Source organism: Prinia subflava, chromosome 3 (assembly GCF_021018805.1).
Source record: "Prinia subflava isolate CZ2003 ecotype Zambia chromosome 3, Cam_Psub_1.2, whole genome shotgun sequence".
Classification (NCBI taxonomy): domain Eukaryota; kingdom Metazoa; phylum Chordata; class Aves; order Passeriformes; family Cisticolidae; genus Prinia; species Prinia subflava.
This window is the reverse complement of record NC_086249.1, coordinates 24,082,203-24,108,542: the sequence shown is the minus strand read 5'-3', so window position 1 is coordinate 24,108,542 and position 26,340 is coordinate 24,082,203. Positions and strand designations below refer to the sequence as shown.

General features: G+C 40.1%; 2 protein-coding genes across 6 annotated transcripts in view; both read right to left on the bottom strand.

Annotated features, from left to right (window-relative positions):
• Positions 1 to 2,522: 2,522 nt before the first annotated feature.
• CCDC89 (coiled-coil domain containing 89) lies at positions 2,523 to 7,273 on the bottom strand. The gene is made up of 2 exons (XM_063394408.1): positions 5,156 to 7,273; positions 2,523 to 3,944 (listed from the first exon to the last, which is right to left on the bottom strand). Exon 2 carries the CDS (start codon positions 3,914 to 3,916, stop codon positions 2,879 to 2,881), a length of 1,038 nt encoding a protein of 345 aa, XP_063250478.1. The 5' UTR covers positions 3,917 to 3,944; positions 5,156 to 7,273; the 3' UTR covers positions 2,523 to 2,878.
• Positions 7,274 to 7,427: 154 nt separating this feature from the next.
• SYTL2 (synaptotagmin like 2) overlaps positions 7,428 to 26,340 on the bottom strand; it is a 53,411-nt gene continuing 34,498 nt past the window's right edge. For 2 of the 5 annotated variants that reach the window (XM_063394404.1, XM_063394403.1), the window contains one exon: positions 20,292 to 25,883. In XM_063394404.1, the coding sequence (XP_063250474.1) occupies positions 21,799 to 25,883 (4,085 nt within the window). In that variant the 3' untranslated portion in view covers positions 20,292 to 21,798. Of the gene's footprint in view, positions 8,638 to 9,635; positions 9,842 to 10,602; positions 10,703 to 11,605; positions 11,685 to 12,038; positions 12,210 to 12,632; positions 12,736 to 13,349; positions 13,520 to 14,505; positions 14,626 to 16,351; positions 16,447 to 17,520; positions 17,569 to 19,143; positions 19,198 to 20,118; positions 20,221 to 20,291; positions 25,884 to 26,340 lie in introns of those variants that run through there. The other 3 variants (XM_063394405.1, XM_063394407.1, XM_063394406.1) reach the window with 3 other exon arrangements.

Below are 26,340 nucleotides of genomic sequence, written 5' to 3'. Positions count from 1 at the left end.
CGCCGCGGGGCCTGTCGGGAAGCGGCGCGCGGGGCTGGGGGGGGGGCGGGTGGTGGCAGCGCCTCGCGCCTGCGCCCGCGCGCGGGAAAGCGGCGTGTGGGAATGGGGGAATGAGGGGCGGAACGGGTCAACATTTTCGTGAGAGAGGGCGTTCTCTGACGTTTGATCTTTGTACACTTTCAAGCCTAATCAGCGAGAAGGGAGATCCGTGAAAAAGAGAGCAGCCAACAAGCTCTAAGGGTCTCCAGGTGTCAGGAGGACAAACTAATTGTCACTGTAATTGCCTTCTTAAGGTTTAGGGCTCAACGTGTTTCAATGACCCCAGACGTAGAGGGAGCTTAAAGCTTGGGAAGAAGGATGCACCGCTGACAGTGGACACAAAGAATGCAGAATTTACGGGCCACAAGGACAGCTGGCAGAACTGCCTCGATAAGGAATAAATTAGTAAACCAAACGCAACAACTGCGCTAAAACAGCTCCGACTGGGTAAAACATAATTCCAACACGGGGAGATCCCAACCACCAGCTCATGGACAACCGACCCCAAAGAAAGAGAAAGATTGAGCACGCAAACTAATTAGCAAGAGAGAATCATTAACCGATAGAATACTAATTAATAGGGGAACTAGATAGCTTGTAACACAAATTCTCATGTTTGCTAAAACATATAAATTGTAAAAAGTTTTGATACCTGGTGTGTTTGATTTCTGGAATACCACCGAGCATGCAGGCTTGTGCAACTCTGAAATAAATGAATGCCTCCCAAAATGTAATTTTTGGCTTGTTGCACACCAGGTAACAAATGTGATTTTTGTGGGCAGCAGGGTGACAGGTGTGGAGGCTGCGGGGGCGACGAGAGCCGTGTGTGGTTGGGGTGATGAGAGGTGCGTAGGAAACGTGGGTGTACAGGAGGAGGTGTGCATGTGACGGGGTGAAGGAGGGAATGGGGGCACTGACAAGAGGTTTGTGTGTCAGGGAGTAGGGGAGAAGGTCTCTCACACGTAGACATTGCCAAAGGGTGGGAAGGGGCATGTCCCTGAGGAGTGCAGAATGTGAGGTCTTTGCCACCACACCCCCGTGGCTGGGACTGGCCCAGGGGCCTGTGGGGCTGTTCTGTCACACAGTGAGCAAGTGTCCTCTCCCAGCTTTAGAGTGTTTAGGCACCTGGCTTCAGGGGCTCTTGCAGTGACCAAAGGGATGCAGGTGCTGCTCATTGCCTATGGACTAATGCAAAGAGAGCAGCCAACTCTCAGAGCAAAGGGGAGTGTGTGAATCAGTTGGCATCTACACTGAAGCTGCCAGCACTGGGATGAACTAAATGTGGGGTGGGCACCTCGGAGCAGGGAAGTATGGTTAAATAGCAGGAGGATGTGGTCCATAAAACACATGTGAAATGACACTTGTAGGAGCCAGGATCAGAAGAAATGCTGTGGTTCATCACATAGCAGGTAATAGAGCAATACATCTCACCTGGCTTTGTGTGGGTTCAAGGAAAATCCCGAAGAAATTCAGAAGATAGGCTGCTAGCAGCAGCCGCTTATGTAGAGTCAGAATCAGAGAATGGTTTGGGTTGAAAGGGACCCTAAAAATCACCTAGTTCCAAGCCCCCTGATTTGAACTGGTAAACCTTTCACTATACCAGGTTGCTCAGAGCCTCATCAACCTCACATTGAACATCCCTTCTAAGGATAGGGTCATCCACAGCTCCTCTGGGAAACCTTTGCCAGGAACCACATCTGGTTCAGCCAGTCCTTGAGACAAACTGGATGCCAAGTCTGATACTGAGCTGTGGCTGATAGATACTCAGGACCAAGAAATACTCAATCTATTACCTAAATTCTTGAGTTATCCCAAGGCATAAGCCTTAGGCAAAGAACTTGAGGTACTCTGGTGGCAGCTGCCTACAGTCCAGGTGAGGAATGCTGTTTTGCCCTAGAGGAATGTTGTTGGGGGGGGGGGTTGTTTGGTTTTTTTTGTTGCAGACTTAAAGAGCAGGAGCTAAAACTCAGCAGCAAAAAACTCCTTTCTTGCCTAGGAGACCAGCAAGAGAGAATGGGAGGTCTCTGTATCCCACAGTGCTGACAGGAAAGATTTTTCTTTTTGTCAAGATCTGTCAGACGTGCACAAAATAGAAGAGTGTTTTACTAATACATATCTGCAGAAAACAGCTAGAAACAGGAAAAAAACGCTGGTGGAACATCTACAACAACATCCTGTCCCAAAGAACAGATTGAAATCACCCAAAAGACAATTTATTCTGAGCTGAATGGAGATATAAATATTGCTCTGGCATTAAATGGGGTTTAAATGACTACAGAAATCTGTAAGACTACTAGAAAACTATAAACAGGAATTTGCATGAGAATCAGATGTTATATGATATTATTGGATTACCTGTTAAGTCCCTGAATTTAGAGAATCCCAGAGATATTGCAAGGTAGGATTTCTTTCTTGGAGTCTCAGAACTTCTTACATGCCCCAGCCTCTCTTGAACTTCAAAGCAGAATCAAATACAAAAGGCAAAGAGTTTGAGCTTTTAGTCATTTTGAAAAATAAAGTGGTTTAACAATAAAAAAAAGAAAACCTATGATTCAGCAGAGGTTAGCACTAAATCAAATTCATATTGTATGTATTCCACCCTAATCATTCATGTCACAGGTTTGACTGGTTCAGTGATCCATGTTGAGATTTACGAGAGTAGTGATTGACTTTCATAAAAGCGTAATGACAAAAAGGCTACAGAAGTGTCAGTGGAGGAGGGTTTAAACTGGTGAGGACGGTATAAAGAAACCAGAGGATGGTCCCATGGACAGGAACAACATTCAGGGGTGTGTTACCACTGAGGCACCCGTTGAGGAGAACAGAGCAAAAACTGCAGTTATGCAACAAAGTGACGGAGTTTGACATTCAGAGCTCTCTCTTTAGTCAGCAAATCCATACTGTGCTTTCTGTAAGCATCGAACCGCAGCAAGAGTTCATTGTACGCCTGCTTGCTGTGTTCTAGCTGTCCTTGGAGCTCTTGAACCTTCAGATCTTTGTTTACTGCTGCTGCCTCTTTCTTGAGGCACCTTCCTGCTCTTTGCACGGCTTCTTCCATGGTCTCTAGCTTCTCCTCCAGCTCTTGAATCTCCCGTTCCTTATCTTGCAGAGCTTTGCTCCTCTCCGTGGCCAGGCTCAGTAGCTGCTCTTTCTCTTCATGTGCCTTTTCCAGCTTGGCCTGCAGCTCACTGCCCTGAGCCCTCTGCTGACTCTCTACCTGCTCGGCCCTTGCAGCAGCTTCTTGGTGCCTCTCCTGCAGGAGTTGCAGCTGCTTCTTCAGTGAATCCACCTCCAGGGTGTAGGCATCTGCTTGCTGGCTCTGAGCCTCCAGCAGCTCCTTCTCTCGCTCCTGGGCTCTGTGGCTCTCATAAGCATATTTCTCCTGCAAGGAGCATAACTGCTGTGAGAGCTTCCTTGCCTGGGCCACCAGCCGGAGCACTTCAGCTTCCTTCTCCCTCACAGCCTGGCTGAAGAGCGCTTCCCTGTCCTGCCGCAGGCGCTTGTTCTCCTCCCACAGCTGCATGTGCTGCTTTTTGTGTTCGTTTTTGAACTGGATCATCTTTTCATGGTTTTTGACCAGATCCATGAAGCGCCCCTCCAAATACTGAATATGCTGGGCCTGGGTTTTAATTTTCACAGCATCCTCTGCCCTCAGTCTCTCCAGCTCCATGTTGAGCTGCTCCAGGTCTCTGCAGCGTTCATGAGTGTCATCCACTTTCTTCTTCAGTACAGAGACAAGATGATGATGCTGTTCTAGGTGTGAAAGCAGCAGCACCTCCTCACTCCGCTCCTTAGAGCTCTCACAGAGTTGCTCCAAGCCTTCTGTCAGATCTTCCATGTCTTTGCCTGTCCCTGGATCACCTGTGGAGTCAGCCATCACTGCTGCTGTCTCTTAAGCCATGGAGCTTGTTTCATGCAAAGACAAGATAATATTTTATAGTGGCTGCTTCTGTTAGTGACACTCAGCGTAATTAAACAATGCCCCGAGGTTGTGTGGCCAACACTGCTGCCATAAGCTGGTGGTGTTTCTCTGGAAGTCCAGAGAAACTGATGTGGGGGAACAGGACCTCCCAAGACCAATGTCAGCCAGCAACCACACAGGCCTGCAGCCCTCCCCCTCCTCTGGATCAGTCAGGCACACTGTGACTCAAGGATGCCAGACTCCATGAGCAAAAGCAAAGAACGTGGGCTTAGTATTTATGCAAACCTATTCACTTGCTGATGACTAGCTTCACTAATCATTCCTTCTCGAGGCACTGCTGTTGTAGCTACAAGAACTACTATTATAGTTAGGTGAAAAGCTTGTAAGTGATAAAGCTGTAAATAATTCCTTAAGCAATCCTTTTCCTCGCCTTTATTTTCTCCTACAGCTCTGTATTGTAATGGCAAATAAAACATGGAGGGTTACGTCACACTTCTAATTGATTTACAAGACTTCTATGATAGTATGTTGCTTGTTAAAAATAACTGAATAGCCTTATCCCTTGCTTAGAGATTTATGAATCAAATAAAAGATCTATAGAATGTTAATAATTAGTGAATGCTCTGTGATGTAAAGCCTCTATGCATGGGGAAACAGTTCCTCATCTGAGTTTTCACACTGATCTGCTGGATTATTTTAGGCATGTAATTTTAAAAATCTGGTTCTTCATGTAAAATAAGGAAAATATTTATATTATATATGCATCAAAATGGTTATTGGTGCTGAATCACACAGCATGCTACCCAGACATTTGAAAAAATAGCCTAAAACTCATCTACAAGTTTTTTGTTTGGATGCAGACCTGAAACAGCTGATAATCAGGATTTGTGAATTACAAGCTTTGGAGGTAAAGACAGGATTGGAAGGAGCCAGCTTAAAGCAAGGATGAAAGATTATGTGCAACAAAGAGAAATAAATACCTGTGAAGCACAGAGGATTTCAGAGCTGTGTAGCAGTGACTGCAGTACAGACACCAGCTCTGCCTCCAACATCCTGCACTCTATCACTCCTGTTGCTACCTTGGATCCTTTGCAAATAATGGAAGAAAGGGGGAAGGACTGAAAGGTTTAGGCCATACAGTGGAAATACAATGAAGAGTAGGGTTTAAGAAGAGAAAACTATTTTCTTACTTACTTTTCTTTCTCCTGTTTGTTGTCTCTCCTATTGTGACGTTCTGTTTCCATAGAGGTAAGACACTGAATCCAGTCACTCCAGAGCTCATGACCTCATGCAGGCTGCTTGGAGCCAGGCCAGCCCTATCAGGGTGGCTGAAAGAGCTGGCAGTGTTTCTTAGCAAACAAACACTGCTGGCACTCTCAAAAGCACACAAATTTGGAAAAGGAAACAGAATTTCCACAAGCTTGAACAACGCATTCTCAGCTTACGCCCTGCACATGCCAGAGGAGATCAGAATAGCAGGCTCTGACCTCAGAACACACTGAAGGCCCACAGAAAGTAATGAGAGACCTTGCCCTGAACAATGTGCAACTTTATTCAGCAGCTAATAAAAATCTGGCAGACAGGATAGGAAAGGGAAAAATAAATGCAACTGGAAGAAAGAAGTCAGTGCAGGTTTAGCTGAGTCCTCTGGAAAAGGATACAAAGGAGAAAGAAGAGAGTGCTGTGGGTAACAGACATGAAGCAAACAAGAGAAGGAGGGCACAGTACGCATTTCAAAACGGGTGAAACCAAAGCAATGGGAGTTGCTGCACCAACTCAGGTTTACAGCCTTACTTGCAGAGCTGGGAGATTTCTGAACCCAGAGAACAGAAGGAGAGCTGGACTTTGAAGCCTGGTTTATAGCAAGTGAAAATAGTGTAATTTAGAAGATACACACATATGCATATATGCATATACACACATATGTACTAAAAAATAAATTATGGGCTAGAACAAAGATGAACTTGTAACATGAGGAAGAGAGGGGAACTGTTGTGTTTCTCCAGACAAGCACTAATATACATAAAGATACTCTAGGAGTGTGGCTGCTTTGAGTCTTAATTCCAGTTCACCTTTATGACAAAGTATAGCTATTAATTTGTCCAACTGCCCTTTAATGAGTAGCTAATTATGCACCTTTAAAAATTTGGTTATGGATGACTAAAGGCTTTCTCTTTGACTTGAGAACAAAATAGGTTTCTTGAAACTTTTTGTCTTAATTAACTTCCCAACTCACATTTCTCTATCAGCATATTATCATACCACTGAAGTTAGGAATTCTGTACACTATGGAAAAAAGGTATTAAAAACTGGAGAGGAACTTTTGAACTTACGGGACAGTTTTTGTTACTTGGCTCAGTTTCTTGATTAACCTAGATGAGTACATAGTAATTCTGTGTCATTGGTTAATCAACTAGTTAATTACAAGTGCAGTGTGCAAGTAAATCTTGCATTCATGTTCAGATAGCTTTTCAAAATTTGAGATTTGGTCTATCTGCAGTAGTATGCAGAGTCTTTTGAGATATTGGAAAAACTGTCAGTCTCTAGGAGGGCTAAAAAATAGGAAGACACAGAATGTCTTCTACTTGATCAGAAGACAAGCAGATTGCCACTGCCACAAACTAAACATTTTATTTTGATAGCAGTGAAGTTTAAGTATTAAAATTTTGTAGAGTACAGAACACAGCAGATTACATGATGCTTGCAAACCTGAAGCCTTAAGACCCTATCCCTACAATTGAACCCAAGCTATTTTGACTTAGCAGTATATTTGAGCTTCACAGGAGATACAACCGCTATAAAAACATTAATCCTGTGAAACTGAAGGTTTCAGCAACCTTTGTTTTCAGGTGAAAAATTGATTCACATAGGGAATGAATACAAATAAATTAGGTGCCTATTCTTTTTTCAGAATCACCATCCTTTCAGAGGGGCTCTTCAAGAATGTAGAATCAAAGCAGCAGCTGTACCATGTTGGTAAGAATACATTGTTCTGAAGTGTCATGTGCACATGTTTCCTAGTCAAAAAGTGTTTTGTATATGTCTGGCAGAGTGGAAGCTGCAGCAGTTACCAAATCTCAAACAAAGCACCTGAAGCAGGAAGGTATCAAACACTGGCAAGCTGCTTTTGATATTTGTAAACTCCACAGACTTCCTGGTTGACAAGAGAGAAAGTGGACTCCCTGGCAGCTTGAATAGCATCTTTCCTTTTTTTCCATTCACAGTGTATAATAAATACCAAGTAGCATTTAAATTTGTGTGATTAAATCAAGCAATTGCACTGGAGCTGTGAAGAGCTCTGTTCTTCCCTCTGCTTTAACTGAAGTGAGATTTCACCAGCTTTTAGACTTAGCTGGAGTGATTGAACCCATTTATTTTCAAAAAATGTTTTCTGTCTGCATCTTATTATATTACCTGCTGAATGGCAAACATAAACCACTGGCATTTAATAAAAACTGAATTCCTATTTAGTTTAAATAGGCTGTATTTATTTTTTAAAAAAGAAACATATTTTGTATTTTATGTATTTATCTACTGGTAGCATGCATTTCTACAAGCCACAAACTCCAGTCTTATTTCCTATGCCTCAAAACTAAGCAAACCCCACCCCAGTCCTACCAGTCTCCTAATAGTGGGGGCTGAAGCACAGGCAAGTTCACTTTTTGCAAAAAAACCCCAAGCTAATAGATACAGGTACAAACAAATGCACTTTGGAGAGAATAAATACCCAACATCCGTGTCATCACTAAAATTGGCACATTTAGATCCTTTTGAGTAGCACTAGAATAAAAAAAAGTTTCTCCTTTATATCTTCAGCACTTAAGACTAAGTATTATATGCTAGCAAGATGATTAACACACATATAAAGCAAACTTTTTATAACCCTGATTTTTTACAGTACACTGGAACGAAGTCCCCTGCACCTTGTCCAACCAGCCATCGACAGTGCCACTACATGCCACACTTCTTTCATTGGGGAAGTTAGCTTGCCTGTCCTAGAAATGTACAATTACAATTAGAGGAAATTTCAAAGTTCTCCATGCCCATGGAATACCATGCTAGTGAGATCCAACACGGCATCATGAGGATACAAACACATACCCATGAGCTTTCACACTAATGTTGCTGCCTTATCTGTAAGGCTTCATGAACAATTCTAGCAAAGTACAGGAACAGTTGACTTGCTCTTGTATTTCTGCTGGTTATTTGGATCATTGAAGGGATCAGCAATGCTTCATTTAGACAACACAGTCATCCAGGTATCACAGCTACCTCTGAGTTCTGTAAGCACCTTCTTTCTTGAAGCTGCTTTCAGTGAATAAGAAATTTTAAAATCCCTACAGTTTACATCATGATCTGGAAGCAGATGTTTAATTTGAAATACAAAGTGACATCTGACAGCACAAAACCAGAACAGCAACAGAGCAGAAACTGTCAAAAAAGCTCCTGTGTTCCTCTTCCAAGCTCCATCTCCATGCTTTCAATTTCATTCCCAAGGTTTCTTTTGACACTAACAAATAAAATTCCACCTTATTTTGTCAATTTTGCAACCATAAGCATCCTGAGAGGTAGTGTATCTTCTACCCAGGTGTTTGGAGATTTCATCATCTTCTCCCAAAGGGCAGTTTCATCTGAAGTAGAATCCATCCAATCTACTGTAGTTCCATAGCTTTTGCCTAGAAAAATGTCAATTTTAAGAGAAAAATTATTTATTATGCTGCAGAGTTAAGCGCAGACAATCAAATTGGCCTGCTCTAAAATGGTTACACCTCCTCAGGTAGCTGACCTAGTGCTTTGGAAATCCAGTTCTACATTTTTACTCTTGAGCAATTATGTCAAATACAATTAACAACAATTTCACAAATTTTGTCATCTTTGTCCAGATTTTTTCCTTTTTATCCTTGGTCTTTTTGTCAGAATCCCAAAGAAAAAGATGCCAATTGCCCTGATATCTGAGAAGGTTTAACAATACAATAGGGTACTGATTTTGTACTGAAATGCAACCTTGGATACTCTAAAATTCAAATTAAAACTATTCTAATTTGTAATTTAGGTTATTCTGGTGAGCCATGCAAGAAACTAATTTGTGAAAAGTAGTTTGTACATTGCATTTCTTGAGAAGACTCCAAACATATCCTCCCCTCAGATCAGAGAACAGAATGAAAGGGACAAATAGAAGAATTGTATGCTCTTCCTGTTGCTATATCTGTACATCTTCTATTGCTCTTATGCTAAAATTTGTTTGCATTTATAATTTTCCTATTCAGTATCTTCCAATCTTATCCTGCATTCCTGATCTGTCCTTTTATTTCCACCCACTACTTTCTTTACACTATTCTTTTGCATGAGTAAGTTTGCAAGACATTATCAGATTTCAGGTGCAGGAATAGCATATTCTTGTACTTTAAACAGTACCAGACACAATGTATGGCCAGACGAAGGTTTGTTTCTAATATTTCTATTTGTCAGTCATCCTAACCCCTCTAACACTACTATTATTAACATTTCAGGATCTGTTCTGAACAATATGTACATTACTGAATGAAACCGTTCAAGAGAAAAAAAAGACTGAAAGAGAAGAGAAGAAATGGAAAAGGGGAGGAAAAAAAAAAAAAAAAAAGGGAGGGAAAGACTACTTTGCAAATTAAGTATTAATGTGGTGATTGTCCAGTACCTGTTCCAAGGCCTATCCGGAGGCCTCCCAGAAAGTGGTTTGCTAGTTTGTTGTGATCCCAGACTGTGAGTTCTATGCAGGCTTCTTTTAAATCTTCTGGTCTGAAGCCATCATAGACCATGGTGTGGTTGAACACCGGGTTTGTCGTCTTCGCAACCGTCCTTGTTTTCTGGCGACTTTTTCTACTGGTGTCTGGAAGAATGGTACTTGAGAGAGAAAGAGCACTGTTAGTTTGCACTTGCACAGCACAGCCTGCATTGAACATACTGAAAAGGCAAAAGCTGCTGACTAACTGTGTTTTGCATGTTAAAATAGCACTGAAGATAAGGTGTGAAGGGTCATATTGTCAGCCCCTTACAGGAAATACTGGCAGCAGGTATCCACCCTTGTGCTTCAGGGGATGGAAGGGCAAGTCAGGTAGGGAAGAGGCACAAGTGCGTTCATTTGCTGTGTTATCAATGATGATGCTGAAACGTTTTGTTGCTGCCAGAGATTTCCCCACCCATCTTGTTATTCTTGTCTTTTCTTTCTTGTACGTGGAAAGGAAGGGGGAAGAAATACAACTCTGTAGTCACACTATTGCACTATTTGACCCTTCTGTCTCCCCCCAAAATTTGCTAAGCTAAACCAAGTTTTGCACAAACATACTTTGCTTAAAAGTGAGTAAAAGCCAGAACAGTTTGACTAGTCTATCCACCAAGTGACTGAGAGACAAAACCAAAGGGTAATAATGACAAAGAAAGCTCTCCCAGTAAGTTTTATTTGGTGGTACATACTTAGCATCTGGAAGTTATAAACTATGCAGGACAATTTGCACTACACTAAAGAAGAATCAGAAACCAATTCTTTTGAATTGAAGAAGAATCAGAACCAAGTGTTCTTTTAATATGAATGCAGAAAAAGAAGATACAGTTAGAAAGCACATTATTAGGACACCATGTTTAATGACTTCAACCACAATTCTTACCATTTAATAAAAGAGTTGAGCCTATTGCCTCTCAGAAGAGGGAGGTTATGGCATTCCTTCACCCAGATGTGGACCTCACCAGTAGATAGAGTCTTCTTTCCTGTAAAAATAAAACAAAACATCTGCTGAAGCAGATGCCTTTTAAAGGTATTTTGTGTGCTGCAGCAATCCTTGCCCACTTGTAGAGGTGATATTCAGCCTGGACTTATCTCACATCTTAATTCAACATTGCTCTCTGTACTCTGGAAGTTGAGACCTTCATCCCATCAAAGTACTGCAAGATCACATCATGTCTGCCTTCCTACAATGACTTTTCTTCTGTTACAACTAAGCAAACACATGCCACTGGTCTTCTCTTCCCAGGACTCCTAGATAAACAGATCAGCTTGTCATCAGCCTATCTGATGTTAGCATTTATTGTTGCTTGTACTTTCAAATAAGCTCTTTTATGCTCTTAATATCTTTGATTCTTACTGACTGACTCTCTGTCTGGATTAAAGACCTGACCTGGCTTCACTCTCAGATTGGTCCACTATCTGTTGCCAGACAAGATTAAACCAAACTGATCAGACTGCTATAAATTTCTGCTTTCTAAATACTTGCTGGTACTTCCTACATCTAGCATTGCATGAAATTCATTGTGTTGTCATTGTTTTGCACATCACAGCATCTGCCCGATGATTTATAATCTCGAAAAGTATTGAGAAAACAGAATTTTGTTACACGTACATATTGCATTACAAATCTTAGATTATGACAACGAGGTAATTTCTTCATCAGTAACATTTAAAACAACAAAAGATCTCAAAATGGTCTTTGGGTTCTTAACTGTATTCACAATCAGAGTGCCTTAATCCTCTAGGAAGAAAACAGAAAAATGTTGTGTTGAAAGAAGCTGTGTGAAGTGAATGACAAACATTAAACAAAGGGGTTTTTTAAATTTAAAAAAAAAGGATAAAACCACCAAAGGCTTGACAAACCCAGGCAAAGCAGCAATGCTTACCTCCAATTGGATGTGGGACATATTGGAGGGCTAGTTTCATCTCCCCTCTGTTTTCTGGATTAAGAGTTATTGCTGAAGTCTGAAATGAAAAACAAAATAAACCAAACATCTGATGTGAAAATGGTGCTGCACTTGCTCCAGATCCTCAGAAAGCTTACTCCATATTTGATTAACAAGTGCCTTCAGATTTCTGTTGCAACAATATGACAATGAGAAATACTTTGAAATTCCTACTCCTTATAATGTGATAAAGTTTTTCCTACTGTAATAGCGAACTAGACTAAAAGACGTCTCAGAACTGTTTTTCTGTTCACCAGTGTATAAGTATTTATGATTATAATCAGCACAAAACCCACAGAACACACCAGACTAAGCCTAAAGAATGACTTGGTTTTGCACTTACACAGTAGAAAGTGTAGAACAGCCAACCTACCCTTGGCTTGAGAGGAAACCAGTTGATCTGCTTATTGGATGGATCATTCCAGTCCCAAGCTCCTAAATCCAACTCCACTTCACCAAGGAAGCTATTCCTCCCAAAGGTATCATTGTGCCAGACAGAGATATTGAGGCTTTGATTCTTTAGGAGCTCCTTCTCAATTTTATACTGCCAGGAAGAAGTAAGGAAAAAAAATTAAAACAAGCTGAATTTTTACCAATGCTGTGTCAGAAAGTGATACGGTTAGAAAAGTGTGTGGGTTTATACATCCGTAACTTCCCTCTTCTGCATTTCAGAAAGCAAACAAACCACAATAAAACCCAACTATTTACTTTTTACTTCTATCATCCTAAGCTCATACATGGCTTGTGTTTGTTTACAAGAAGTATAAAACCACCAGTGCTCTCAATGCTGGATCCAGAGATCACTGCAGAGTGAACCCATCAATGGAAGCACACGGCCAGCTCTGCAGGGCAATCCCTCCCATGCCAATTTCCCTTTTGAGTGCAATCTAGACCTATGCCCAAAAGCTAAGGTTCCTCACACTTCACACATACAGTATGTTATATCCAGTAATATTTTGATAAATACCCGCAGTATTTCATTGTAGACTGGATTAAAAGTTTTCTTTTTGACAGAGGTCTTCCGTTTGCCCAGTCTGTATTTCTCTGGAAGCAGATAGGTCTTTACATACCTAAAATTTAGACAGGGTTGTTAGAAGAGTTAAAAAAAAATCCAAAAACCTAACAAGTGCAGACCCCCTCCAACTTCATCTTCCAAAATACAAAATGTCAAAATGTTTGCTTACAAAGTAAAAGAAATCCACTCGAGTAGACATTATGTTATTCAGCTTGTATATTTAAGAACTAGAACAGCAGTGGAAATGGATAACATCATAACTTTCTTATAATATCTTCCTCCAGGGAAAATCTGTTGAAATGTCTCCTCAGCACATGAAAATACAGAATATGTACCTGTAGCAGGCTCCACTGTCGTATTTATAGATGCTAATTCTACTGAGAACATATCAAAGTGGGATTTACCATCTGAAAAGTTGCATTTTAAAAGGTAATGTGATATTCTTAAAACTTTTAATGTCCTATGTTAATATATACACACACCAATTTATAAGGGCAGTTCTATATTCAATCAGAGTGAAAAAAACCACAAAGCACATTATAGCCTCTTCATCTATTTCTTGGGTGGTTTACTCCAGCAGGTTAGAGAGATTGGAAAACCCCAGCAGTTTTCATTTCCACATTAAGATAAAAACTTCCATTAGAAAAGCAAAGCATTATTTGTACTTACGGGTCTGAACGCTGGCGCTTAACATCCGCCACTGCCAGGTCTTTACACTGGCAAATAAAGACGTGGAGCTCATGCAGCTGTTCCACATAGTCAATGGCAAACTGAATGTTCCCCTTCACATCAACGTTGCCAAAGTCTGCACTGTAGATGCTCATTAGGCTGCCGCTCACCTGCACCGTACAAGAGGGGAAATGTTTTCCATTGCATTTCACCAGATACTTCAGGATCAGAAACTGTGCTCAGGATTCAGACAGTAAAGAAATCAACTGCATCCCTTTGGATGTAACAATAAAATGTAATGGACACTATTATACAAGCTTCTCAGCAAGCAGATTAATGAAAGATATTTGCAAATCAAAGGTGTTAGGCCAGGATTCTTACAAAAAATTTGAATGGGTTTACTGCATTGAGATAGAAGAAATTAAATTATAGGATGCTGTAGATCTGAAGATTGCCTTGAAATCAGGTGTTCAGATCCTTGAAATATTACTTCTAAATCTCCTCAGCCTATCTTCCTTGCAGAAAGCAGAGTCTAAGAGTTTAGGACAATGGACCCTCTTGAAATACTAACAAAAAGATTAATAGATAAAGTCTATATGGCTGAATTATGTACCTAAATACGTAACTAAATAAAACACTGAAAATTAAATACTAAATACAAAGAAGAAAGATGTGTGTGTACATATGTATTTTTTATCTCAACATTCTTCCCCAAAATTCTGTTTTTCTTAGTCAAAGTCCACATAAACCAATGACTTTTGGTTAGCTAGTTGACTCAACTACACACCTGATATACCAGTAATATCTCTTGCTTTCACTTATCTCTCTCCCCTTTCTCCCTTTCTAAATGTTTGTTCAATATGAATTATTCCTCATTTTCAGTTACAAATGTAAGTTCTAAGGGTAAAATCCATATCTTTGTTCAGAGCCCTGAACAAGCTCCAATATATCACAAGAAAAAAAAATTGAAAATCTATCTAATTTTACTTTACTTGCTTCAGGCAATTCCATGCAAGGAATTATGTTAACACAACAGAAGTGGAAAGAAGGAGACAAAGATGACAAGAGAAGAAGATGAATGAGAAAAGAGCCAAAACAATATTGGAGAAATTAGCAAAAGCAACGTGTCATTAAAATAATGCTTTGGTTTACATACAGAGGATAAGGAGGCCATGCCAGAAGAGCTGCTAAGATTGGTTAGAGAGCTGGGACTCTTCTTGATTCTGCCAAAGGAATAACTGCTTTCTGATGCTGTATCTGTCTCTCTGTCATCACTCTACAAAAACATCACAGAAAGAAAGTCTGTGTACATTCTGTATAGTCACAAGAAAAATTAAAAAAAAAAAAAAAAACCAACAACAACAACAACAAAAACCACCCCAAACAAACAAACAAACAAACCCAACCAACAAAAAAAAAAAACCCTAATAGAATTTTTATGCAGATTGAGACTCAGTGGAAGTCTGAATTTAAATTCCCTTGTAGTGCAACAGAAATAATACTTCTTGAATTAGGTCATGCATTTCAAGTTGAAAGAGAGTTTTTCTGATTAACAGCCTACACTGATAATTTTTTTAAGCAGCAATTCAACTAGGTTTGGGAGTTTCTTTGTCTGTTTTAAATCTCAAGTAGCAATGGAAAATTACAAAAGTAAGTTTATGGGGACAATTAAACTCAACTTCTCTGTGTCACTGTCTCATGCATAACCAATGCAATTGATAATGCTCAGTTCTTTTACCAGTCCTTTCTGTTATATAGAAAATGCTGTCACTTCTGTGCCTCTCCCTTAAGGGCAGCTGGCCAGGAGGTAACATTCAGAGAACAGCGCTGGATACAGTGAATGGGTTTTGCAGTCTTTCGAGGGCAAGCAGGGCTTTGCTTTTCCATGAGGGAATTGCAGCTTTTGTTTCCTTGGTCATTATCAGGTTATGTACTCACAACCCCATTCTATCTCAATGCCATCTCTGCACTACAGAACTGATCCCCTTCCCACATGTGCCTTCCTACGCAAGCTGTTACAGACAGCTTCATCTTCCTGTTGTATTCCACCCAGGAACAATTTACAAGGTCTCCCTGCTCCTTCAAACAGTTTTGATGTTTGATGTCTGATATCACAGATCTTCTGATAACAGATACAAGATTAGAAAACAAGTATTTCCACACACATTAAGAAAAAAGTTATTTATATAAATAAACATTTAGCATATAAAGACTTTTTCAATTTGCTTATAAAATCTGGTTATGTCTATTCTGTCAAGTAAAAGCAGACCCGGACTGTTCCTCTGTTCACAGGTCAACAATAAGGACTGAATAATGTCCAGTCTACCAAGGGCAAAGCTTCTTGAGAGAAAATTGCTTTGGAGAGTGTTGTTTGGGACTGCACAAAATAAATCCAGAGAGTGAAGTAATGGTTAAGCAGTGTGGGTAATCAGTGCAGTTACCTGGACTCTTTGAAAGACAGAAAAATCGTAAGTCCTCCTATGGGGGAAGGATATATGGTGATTAGACAAGGGGGAATTGGCTTTAACTGATGATAGGTTTAGATAAGATATTAAGAAGAAATTTTTCACTGTAAGGGTGGTGAAGCACTGGCACAGGTGGCCCAGAGAAGATGTGGCTGTCCCCACACCTGGAAGTGTTCAAGGCCAGGTTGGATGGGGCCCTGAGCAGACTTGTCTAGTGAAAGGTGTCCTTGCCCATGGCAGGGGAGTTGGAGCTGGGTAGTCTTTAAGGTCTCTTCCAAAACAAATCATTCTGTGATTCTTCTGATAGAGAATCATACATGTCATAGGCCCAACAGTTCAAAATGCTTCTCACTTTCAAACTTCAATGTCATTTTAGGAGATTTGAGTGTGGCCTCAAAATTTATTCCAAGGTTCTCATCATGATGATGATAACAACAATAATCAAGCATGGCATGTTGTTGGGAATTCTGAAATTTTTACTTGCACATAGTTAATGGTCGGGTACCTGAAACTATAACATTTCAGATAGGAGCTCACCTCTTCCTGTAAGAATGATGGTACTGACTTGCTCAGTCCCTTGAGTTTTTCAGGGTTGGAAAACAGTTTATCAGGCTGTGAAGTCACTGTGGAAACTGGAAAGCAGTAATTCAAAAGGCTTCAAAAACATGTTTGTACATCGGAACAGTGAGATTCCGTAACAGGACACAGTTAGAAGCAAACCATTTTGTATGAAATACAAGCACATGCACAACCAGTTTGGATGCAAGGGGTTTCTTTTCCCGCCCAAGGCTCAGAGAAGCTATCATTAGGAAGAATAATCTACTTTATAATCTATAAGTGACCAACAAACTTTGACAGGACCAGAAATGTTGCTTGATATGAGGTAGCCTGGGTGCTACAGGCAAATTCTGTTCCGAAGTGATAAAGAAAAACATTGCACATTACCTTCTAGATGTTCTTCCTAGAAGAAAAATAAGCACACTTGCACACTAACAATATCATCACTGACATTAGAATTATCATAATATTCCTAGTAAGAAGTCAGTATACAAGCCAAACTCTATTTACTCAGTCTATTTAACTCCAATAGGCAAATTTGTGTAAATCAAGCAAACTCTAGACCTGACCAAGGAAAATGCAAGTATTCCTACTTAATTATAAGATGCATATCTTATTAATGATGCACTTTTTTGTGCTTTGTCTCTTCCAGACTTTCAAACCTCTACTGCAGCTCACTTCTGTGTTCTTTCACTGTATAAAATCTAATTGCACAAGCTAGGCTTGTGCAAAAATCCAGTTTGGAGTAAGCTCGCGATCCTCAGAATTTTTCATGCTCTAGCCCCACTTATATTTAATAATATACAAAATACTGGATACACATTGTGAGATGCATCAATATCATGTGACTTGGCAACAAAGAGCCAGCTACAGGAGCACGTATTTATTGCATAAAAATGAAACACTGCACACAATACAATTGTTTGCAAAGTGAGTGAAACTTTTGCAAAGCTTTTGATGTCAAAACTCAACTAGTGCTCAACAGATCAGTAATTGTCAGTATGCAATTAGATGCAGTACTTAGAGTAAGTGTCTAGTCCAGAAGTGTAACTTGTTAGTTGTTAAATGAAAATGTATTGTTAATGTGTTAGTTCAGCTTTCAGAGGAAAAGTCTTCCCAGTATCTGCTGGAAGAATCCTATTACTCACTTTCTGCTGCATTTTCAGTCCTCTCTTGATGCTGATCAGGTTTCGGACCTGCTCAGTGCAGCATTAACAGTCATTCAGCAGCACAGTTTTGCAAGGTTATAAATAGCATCAATATACTTTATATGTAGGAATTTGGGGGGGGTTTGATGTTTTTGGGTTTTTTACTTCCCCAGATCCCATGAACTTTGTGGGGTTTTTTTCCTTCCAATAGTTAGTAGTGGTTTAGGCATTAGGCCTGTATGGCCATTAAGTCTGTTTGATTTTGGTGCATCATGGAGCCTTTCTGTTTATGCAAACATAAATTCAGAACTAGGGACACGGCTCACTGGTGAACTTGCCCATGCTGGGTTAACCTTTAGGATCATCAAATCCAACTGTTTTCTCCAACTTAAACAATTCTATGATTCTGTTTCTCTGTTTTGCATTGCTGTTCTCTTTTGAGGACCTGGATCACGATAAAATATGAGTGTCATATAAGCATACAAACTAAAAAAAAAAAATCAAGTCTTTTCACTGTTCCAAAGTCTTTTCAAGAGAACTCGCCTTATTTTTCCTGTACAGTTATCAATTTGGCTGTGTGTCCTTTTTTCATAACTTCAGTCTTGACAAATTAGACTCTAATTCCCCCTGCTCTTTTCAGGTTAGTCTCTACACATTGACACTGAATGCCAAACAGGCTTTCATTAGGGGTCTCCACTTGAAAGCAGAGGGCAGGATGGTGTTTAAGTCTTGTTACTTTACTGGTGTATTTACTAGCATATTAGGTATCCTAATATGCTATGATTATTATGGTATTGTCAGTAGGATTATTGATACTATGGGATACAATTAGGATATTATCAATAGCCACTAGCATGCAAAATGCTCTAAAGCATCTAAACCATAACATTAAAAATACTACTGCACACAACTTCAAAAAGAACTTGCAGTTCTTTTAAAGCTGTAGTACTCCAACACAGTAAATAAAAAAATGTGCACTATAGTCCAATATATTCTATATTATGTGATGGCTTTCAATTCTGTCTGACATGTTCTTGAAGCAGGTTTGCTTTTTATTTTTCTTAGATCTGGAATTTCTAAAGGTATATATATAGAAAAATTTAACTGTAAGGCATCTTTAATGCACTAATGGACTGATGATATCAGCAGTAGTTGATCTAGAATTTCATCTATTGCTTACAATAATGCTGCTTTATAGGACTAAAGCAGGGATATTAGCGTGGTTCCTTTCCAACTGAGGTGTTCTGAAGGGTGTTTTGCACTAGCAAAAGGCATTTTAGATCTCACAATGCAACAGATAAACAGACATATTTACTGAGGCAAATTTCTTTCAACTGAGCTCATGTTCAAAGCTTCTTACAATTTTACTAGCTCATAGGCTGAATGATTGAAGGCCAAAAGAATACGCTGATAAGTGGCACAGTTTCTACAGATACAGGAGGACATAAATAGATGCCTTAACAAACACCACAACAGAATTCTATAAAAGCTTTCCAGCCATGCTGAGGTTAACCAAATCTAAAACTACAATATAATTCTGGTTAAAAAAGAAAAAATCTTGACTAGCAAAAAGAGGCCATTGAAAAAGCAACAAACTTCCATGCAGACACAAATTATATTTACCATCTTCAGCACTAAGAACTAATTCTTCCTTTGGTCTATTTATTTTTTCTTTATCTGTGCAGGAAAAAATAACACAGTTAGAAACTTTGTTATTCAGTGTAAAACGGATGGCAGTGATAATCACAGAATGAAGAGCAATGAGGACCAAAACCACAGACAAACCAGCAGAGCCATTTTACTTGACATTCTACCTCAAAGCCTACATCCAAGCAGGGCTCTCATGGTGACACAGTTTCTATCAGCATGTTGTTGCAAGTGTTAGTGCACACCTAAAACCTAGAAACTGGTTAGAAGCAAGCAGTAGCATAAGTAGTATTAGAAGCACAACTTGCCAATATCCTTCAAAAATCTACATCTCCATGCTTCAGTTCACAAATGTAAGTTCAGTCTGTGTCTTCCCCATTAGACATGAGATAAGCATGAAACACTCAGGGGCAGGGTGAAGTGAGACAGGAATAATAATTTAAAAAAACCCCAAGGAAGCTACTGAGGGAAGCTGGAATTCATTTTAAGTATAATAGTATCTCACTGTATTCTCTTAAAGTGAGTTTGATATATTGACTGCTAGAATACAGAGCTGAATCATTACTCAACTGAGTTTTTCATGCTTTCACTGTCTACTTATTTGGCCCAAAGCCAGCAACCAGGAGGCAATGACAGTAGTTGCTCATTACTGTTTTGGGTAATTGCCAATACTTTCACAACTGGAAAACTATCCAAGAAACAGTTAATCACTGATCAACACAGTGAGCTCCTGGAAGACGTCTGCTTCACAGACCAGCCTTGTTCCGAAATTAACAAGAGCTGAAAATTAAACCATAAGAGAAAAAAATCTGGTTCCAAAGCACAAACTCCATACAGCTTATTGAGAAATAAAAACAAAGCCATGACTTGGCAAGGCTGTATGGAAGACCAGCATGAACACATTTAAGCCAAACTGGGGTCATGGGAGACACACACAAGCTTTGTGCTCACTTGAGGTGGCTGAAGGAATGTCCTCTAGACTTTTGGAAGGCTTTTTCCTATCTGCACTCCTTTTCAAAGCCATCAAAACAGGGTTTAATTCTTCTTCAGAACCTGTTACGAGACAAAACACATGAACACTGCACACAAAAAAGGCCACTTTAGGCAAGTCAATGAAGAACCAATCACATGAGTATCTATTTTGACAGTTAGCAAAGACAGTGAACATTCAATGAAAATACAAGATAAATCCAAAATAAAATAAACATCTAATTTTAAGTGTCCATTTGTCCCCTCAAAACACCCTCAGTCATCAGTGGAGACAGACAAGTCTGACAAGTGATTTGACAAACAAGTGATTTGCCCTGTGTAGGTATAGATCTATCTTTACTGACTAATAACAGTGTTTGGGGCAATTATTGCACTCAGTTGGTTAAGATTGATATTAAACTCAGACAAACTCAGATTGTAGCCATTTCGTAACCATCTTTTCACAAATCAGCACAAAAGAAAGTTTTCATTTTTACCCTTTATGCAAATTTGTCTGTTACAGTGTTCCCACAGTGAAAGTAAATTTGTTTCAATGCTTGAGTAACCAAAACACCCAACAAAACCAAAACCAAACAAAACTGACTGACCAGAAACACAAAAAACCCAAACACCAATTCCCCACACACACCCCCAAAAAAACCCCAAAAACAAACAAAACAAAAACCAACCAAACAAACCAAAAACACACAAAAACCAAGTTGTGGATGTACTTGGAACCCTGAAGTTATGCAGTTATCTCCAAAAGTAGAATCAAGACAGACCTAGCTCCTTCAGAAATCTTTAAGACTTTCTTTCCTCCCTGTCTCACTTTCCTCCCCCTCCACCAACCAATCACAGTGTTGCTGCCTGTTATTATGGGGGAGACCAAATCACTGATTTTTCCTCACATATTGTGGGTTTTCACTGACTTTCTTTGGAAATCCACTTTCAAAATAGGCTCAGATATAAGTTGGCAGCCCCTGGGAACTTGATATATTTCTCAGATAATCCAGGAAAAGAATATATTCCCAGTTTCTCAGTATGAGACTAAAAAGGTTAAATTATCTCCTCTACCTTAAGTTCTTTGATGACTATTTTACACCATTGACTAGAACTGTAATTCAACCAAATAAGGTGAATCCTAGTAAATGGACCTCTTCATTTATATGGCCTTTTTTCAGTGCAAGAGGCAGCAATGCTAAATTAAATAGCACAGAGTATTGTTATTATCCTTATAACCAGATATTCCACTGGTAAGTATTTATCTGCAGAGACTAGACAGTAAAACTAAAGAATGAACCCAGTGAGCCACTGATTTTTTTTTGCTCTTTTAATCCAGCATATTTGAAGAGATTACTAGATTGTGTGTTACAAATTTATTAATTTGAAGGAAATGTCACATGGGATCAGAAAAGTGAAAATCACAAAGACTGAATCGATTCATGCTGCTAAACTATCCTTATCAACAAAAGGCTTACCCAGATGTAGTATGTGTCTGTTAAACATTTTCTTATCAACCAACTTAATTAGTTCTTCCCACCTCTCCCAGGCAAATATCCAAATATTTCAATTAAGAAAGTATCACAAACACTTTCCATTAACATATTCCAAACTGGGTACAAAATAATTACTGTAGCCATGATTAACACAGCACCATCAATTTTAGAAATCAGATAGCTCACGAGTTGAACTTCGGGTACCAGAGGGAGAACCAGAGTTTTCATCTGAAAACCTGGATCCCAAATGTAAGTTGTTGCCTTCCTCTTCATTGTTGTCCTCATGCTGAGACATTAGGCAGAACTGAGCTGCTTCTGGCTGGAGGGAGTTGCTCTCATCTTTAAGTGGTGCAGTTGTCCTTCTGAAATTCACCAGTGCTTGAAATTCTGAATTCTGTTCAGAAGCCTCCAAGAATGTGCTTTCATTCATCCCTTTTTCATTTGTCTCTAATGGTTTGATTGCAACCATACTGGTCTTGCCTTCCAAGGGATGAAAATCAACCAGAACCATGTTTCTCTCTCCTATTTTATTAATAGCTCCAAGTCTTTTAAGACCAAAAGCTTCAATTTCACTTACTGCAAGATCATTAACTGAGGCTTTGACATATTTTTCTGGAACTCCCTCTTTGAGAACTATCTTCATTTGAGTATCATAGTTACTTAGGGCATTGTACGGCTGTGACCTTGTAATGAATAGACTCTCCTTTTCTGTGGAAAATGTAGGATCTTCAAATTCTTCTTGCTGATATAAATCTTTGGATACTGGGCACGAAACTGCAGAGGCTTCTTGCAGAAGTTTTTCTAAAGAACGACTGAATTCACCAAATTTTCTGATATTTGAAACAGAAGTTTTTTCTATTGTTTCTTGTATTTCTTGAGGGTGATCTCTGTCTCGTTGATGTGGAACATGTACACCTACACTAAGATGTATTTTATCAAGCATTTTCTTATCCATATTTTCCAGCACAGAAGCTGGTGTTTCAGAGACCTCTTTTGGTGGATTCTGAAAATTAACATCAGACCCTCTATATTCAGTGCTGGACAGAGCAGATCTTTCTGTGGTCTCACCAAATCCCTGCAGCAGCAGCTCTCCATCATGCTCATAGGCTGTGCTCACAGCTCTCACCTCAGCAGTTCCCTGTACTGTGCTGTCAGCATGTTTGGGCTTAGGAGAGGGTATTTCAGAGGCCTTCTTCAGCAGCCTCTCTAAAGCAGAACTCAAGCCACTGGGCTTGGATGGGGCAACAGACTTTTCTATTTTCTCACTGATTTCCTGAGGTACCTCTCCACCATGCTGCTCATAGGCTGTGCTTTTTGCTTCCACCTCCAGAGTTCTCTGCACTGTGCTGCCAGCACGTTTTGGTTTAGGAGGCGATATTTCAGAGGCCTCCTTCAGCAGCTTCTCTAAAGCAGAACTCAAGCCACTGTCTGAAGATGGGGCAACAGACTTTTCTATTATTTCATGGATTTCCTGCAGCAGTTCCCCTTCACACTCGTAAATTGTGCTTTTAACTTGCACCTCCTCAGCAGTTCTCTGTGCTGTGCTGTCAGCACGTCTGGGTTTAGGAGGTGGTGCTTCAGAGGCCTCCTTCAGCAGCCTCTCTAAAGCAGAACTCAAGCCATTGACCTTGGATGGGGCAACAGATCTTTCTACGGTCTCACTGATTTCCTGCAGCACCTCTTCACCATGCTCATAAGTCATGCCTTTATCTTGCACTTCAGCAGTTCTCTGCACTGTGCTGTCAGCACGCTTGGGTTTAAGTGGTGGTGCTTCAGAGGCCTCCTTCAGCAGCCTCTGTAAAGCAGAACTCAAGCTACTGGCCTTGGTCGGGGCAACAGACCTTTCCACAGTCTCACTGATTTCCTGTGGCACTTTTCCACCATGTTCATACATTGTCCTTTTACCTTGCTCCTCAGCAGTGCCCCGTGCTGTGCTGTCAGCACCTTTGGGTTTAGGAGGTGGTGCTTCAGAAGCCTCCTTCAGCAGCTTCTCTAGAGCAGAACTCAAGCCATGGACCTTGGATCCAGCTACAGACTTCTCTATGGTTTCATAGACCTCTTCAGGCTGACCAGTAGCTTCTTGGTGTGCTGATTCTACACTGCAGTTTGTTTGTGATATACTATTTGAGTCATCATACGTTTTCATTCCCACCCTTCTGTATTCAGAAGGTTGAGATACAAGGGTTTCTTTGAGAAGGTTCTCCAAACCAGCTTGAGGGCTCTGAGAGCCCTCACAAGTATCTTCCTTGTCTGCTGTCTGATATTCTAGATACAAAGGTTCAAATTCCCTAAACAGTTTTCTGAGACCTTTTCTGTTCTCATGCTTATCTGTTGATGACACATTTACTTGTCCTGTACTTTTGTCTATTTCTTCTCCTTGACCAACAGGAGAAGTATCATGACAGTCTTTCCCTGTTCTCTCAAAGACCTTGCACTGATTTGACTGAAAATGTGGCCCTTTAAAAATGTTTCCTTTTAGGTCTAAGCTACATGACATCTCAGAGGCTTCCTTTTCTAGCTTCTTTAGACATGACTTAAATATATCAAGCTCACCTTTAGGTAGAACAACTTTATCCACAGTCTCTGCAACTTCTTCTTTATCCAAAGGTGTAGTCTTGTTTTCCCCTTTTTCTACAGGTAAGTATAGTTTATCACCTACTACTGTCTCCCTCAGTTTGTCACCAGGTGACTGGAGCTGCAAGGATCCATGATGATCTTTTGATGAAACAATGCTTTTTTCTGCACAGTCTCTAACTTCTCGCTCTGGAAGACCCATCCTTTCCTGGGATTTTGAGGTAACAGTTTGTCTGTCCAGCTGGAGAGAGTCTGTGTTTTGTGTGTGTGTTACATTCAGACCTTTTAGGATAGGAGATTCCAGAGAGTTTCTGCACACCACAGGATCTAGATTCTGTGTTTTTTCTCTCTCAGATGTTTGGGTTTGTTGTTGAATTAACTCTTGCTTGCTCATATTATCTCTGCCTTTTTTATCTTCCTTTGATTTTATTTCATAGGTTATTGATCTAGTATTATTGGGCAAAGAATCATCATCCCTGTCAATGCTACTCTGGAATTTAACTCCAGTATCCCAGAAGTTTCTCAGACTCTGGAAGCGTGAAGGATCTGAAATTTGATTCTTGGAGTTTTCATTCATCTTTTCTTTTAAAGATAAAATCTGGAAGCTGGGCTTCTGTTGGGAAGAAGCTGCAACTCTTCCTTTAAGAGTTTCCTTCTCATCTTTGTCTTTGCTTTTTGAGGAAGCTGAAGGGACACCAGCTCTGGGATGCAAGTTACTGGCTTTTGGGAGTTCTGTACATTTATGAACTCCTTCAGATTGAAGTGTCCCTTCTGGATTTCCAAATGCATGGCCTGGTCCAGATTTGAAAGAGTGGTGACCTATGTTTCTTGAAGCCTGGCTTGCACGACTCAGTTCAGGACTTAATATATTCTTGCTCTGATCATGCAATGCCTTAGGTAGATACCCTGCAGATCGTTTCAGCTTGTCACTTTCTCCGAGACCCGTCAATGCACAGCCACCTGACACATCAGCATTGATGCTAGCTTCTTTTTCTCTATGACTGGGGATGGTTTTATCCCTTTCCCAGAATGCTCTGATCTCCCTTATTCTTCTTTTTTCTTGTATTGCCTTCTCTGATTCACATTTCTGAGCTGGTAGCTTGTGCCCTTGATGTTCCAAGAAAATTGATTTTTTATTTTGTTGTTTGATTTCTTGACCATGTTCTTTTTCTTGAACTCTTGTACGATCAAATTCAGCCAGCAATTTATCATTTTGTTTGTCATTTGTTTCCCCTGTCTTAGGCTTCACCCTCTCCTTTATCAGCTGTATGTTTTCTGAGGTAAAGGATGTAGATGAAATACTGCTCTGTTGTTTAATCTTTCCAAATAGTCTCTCTTCTGTATCCTCTGTTTTTCCATGCATGCCAGGCCCACTGTGCTCTGTAGGAAGAACTGCTGTTCCGATTGACATGTCCACTTCCTCTCTGGGCTCCCTGCCTTGGGACTTCGTTGATACAAGCTCCTCATCTTCAGTACTAGAACTTCTTTTAAACCAGTCTAAAACTTTTGACACAGATTCATTGTCCACTTTCCTGAGTTCATCAGCATGTTTGCCAGGCTTGAAAATGGCTTTAGCATCTCTCTCCTCAACAAGATCAGGCTTACCTTGTTGAAGACTTGTGGAATTGGTATTGGACACCTCACATCCTTCTGTTTCAGCAGAAAGTTGATGTCCATCTACAATGTAAACAAACTTATCAGAGGTATGAATCAGACACATGACTAAAAATGTTTGGTCTACCTAGAAAACTCTCAGATTTTTTTTAACTGTTAGTGGAGGAAAGAGTTCTCTGTCCTCGTGATTTTGGAAAGAAGCACATCATGGACAACAGAGTGAAGAAAATTCCTGCTCTGAGACATCCTACTGGAATCATGGCTTTTGAGGGTACAAGCCAAGAAGATGCCTTAAACCCATTCTTAAAGGAAATGCCTTCATTGAAGGGAGGCTGGGTGTGACACAGACACAGAGAATGGCAGTCCAGCATATTTGTGTTTAGTCCCATAAGCAAATCCCTAAGTCACATCTGAATTACTCCCAAGGACAACTGACAGCACTACACAAAAATGCCATCCACAACAGAGATGCCTATACTGGTTCTGATAATATTACCAATAGGAGATCATAAAAGTATAT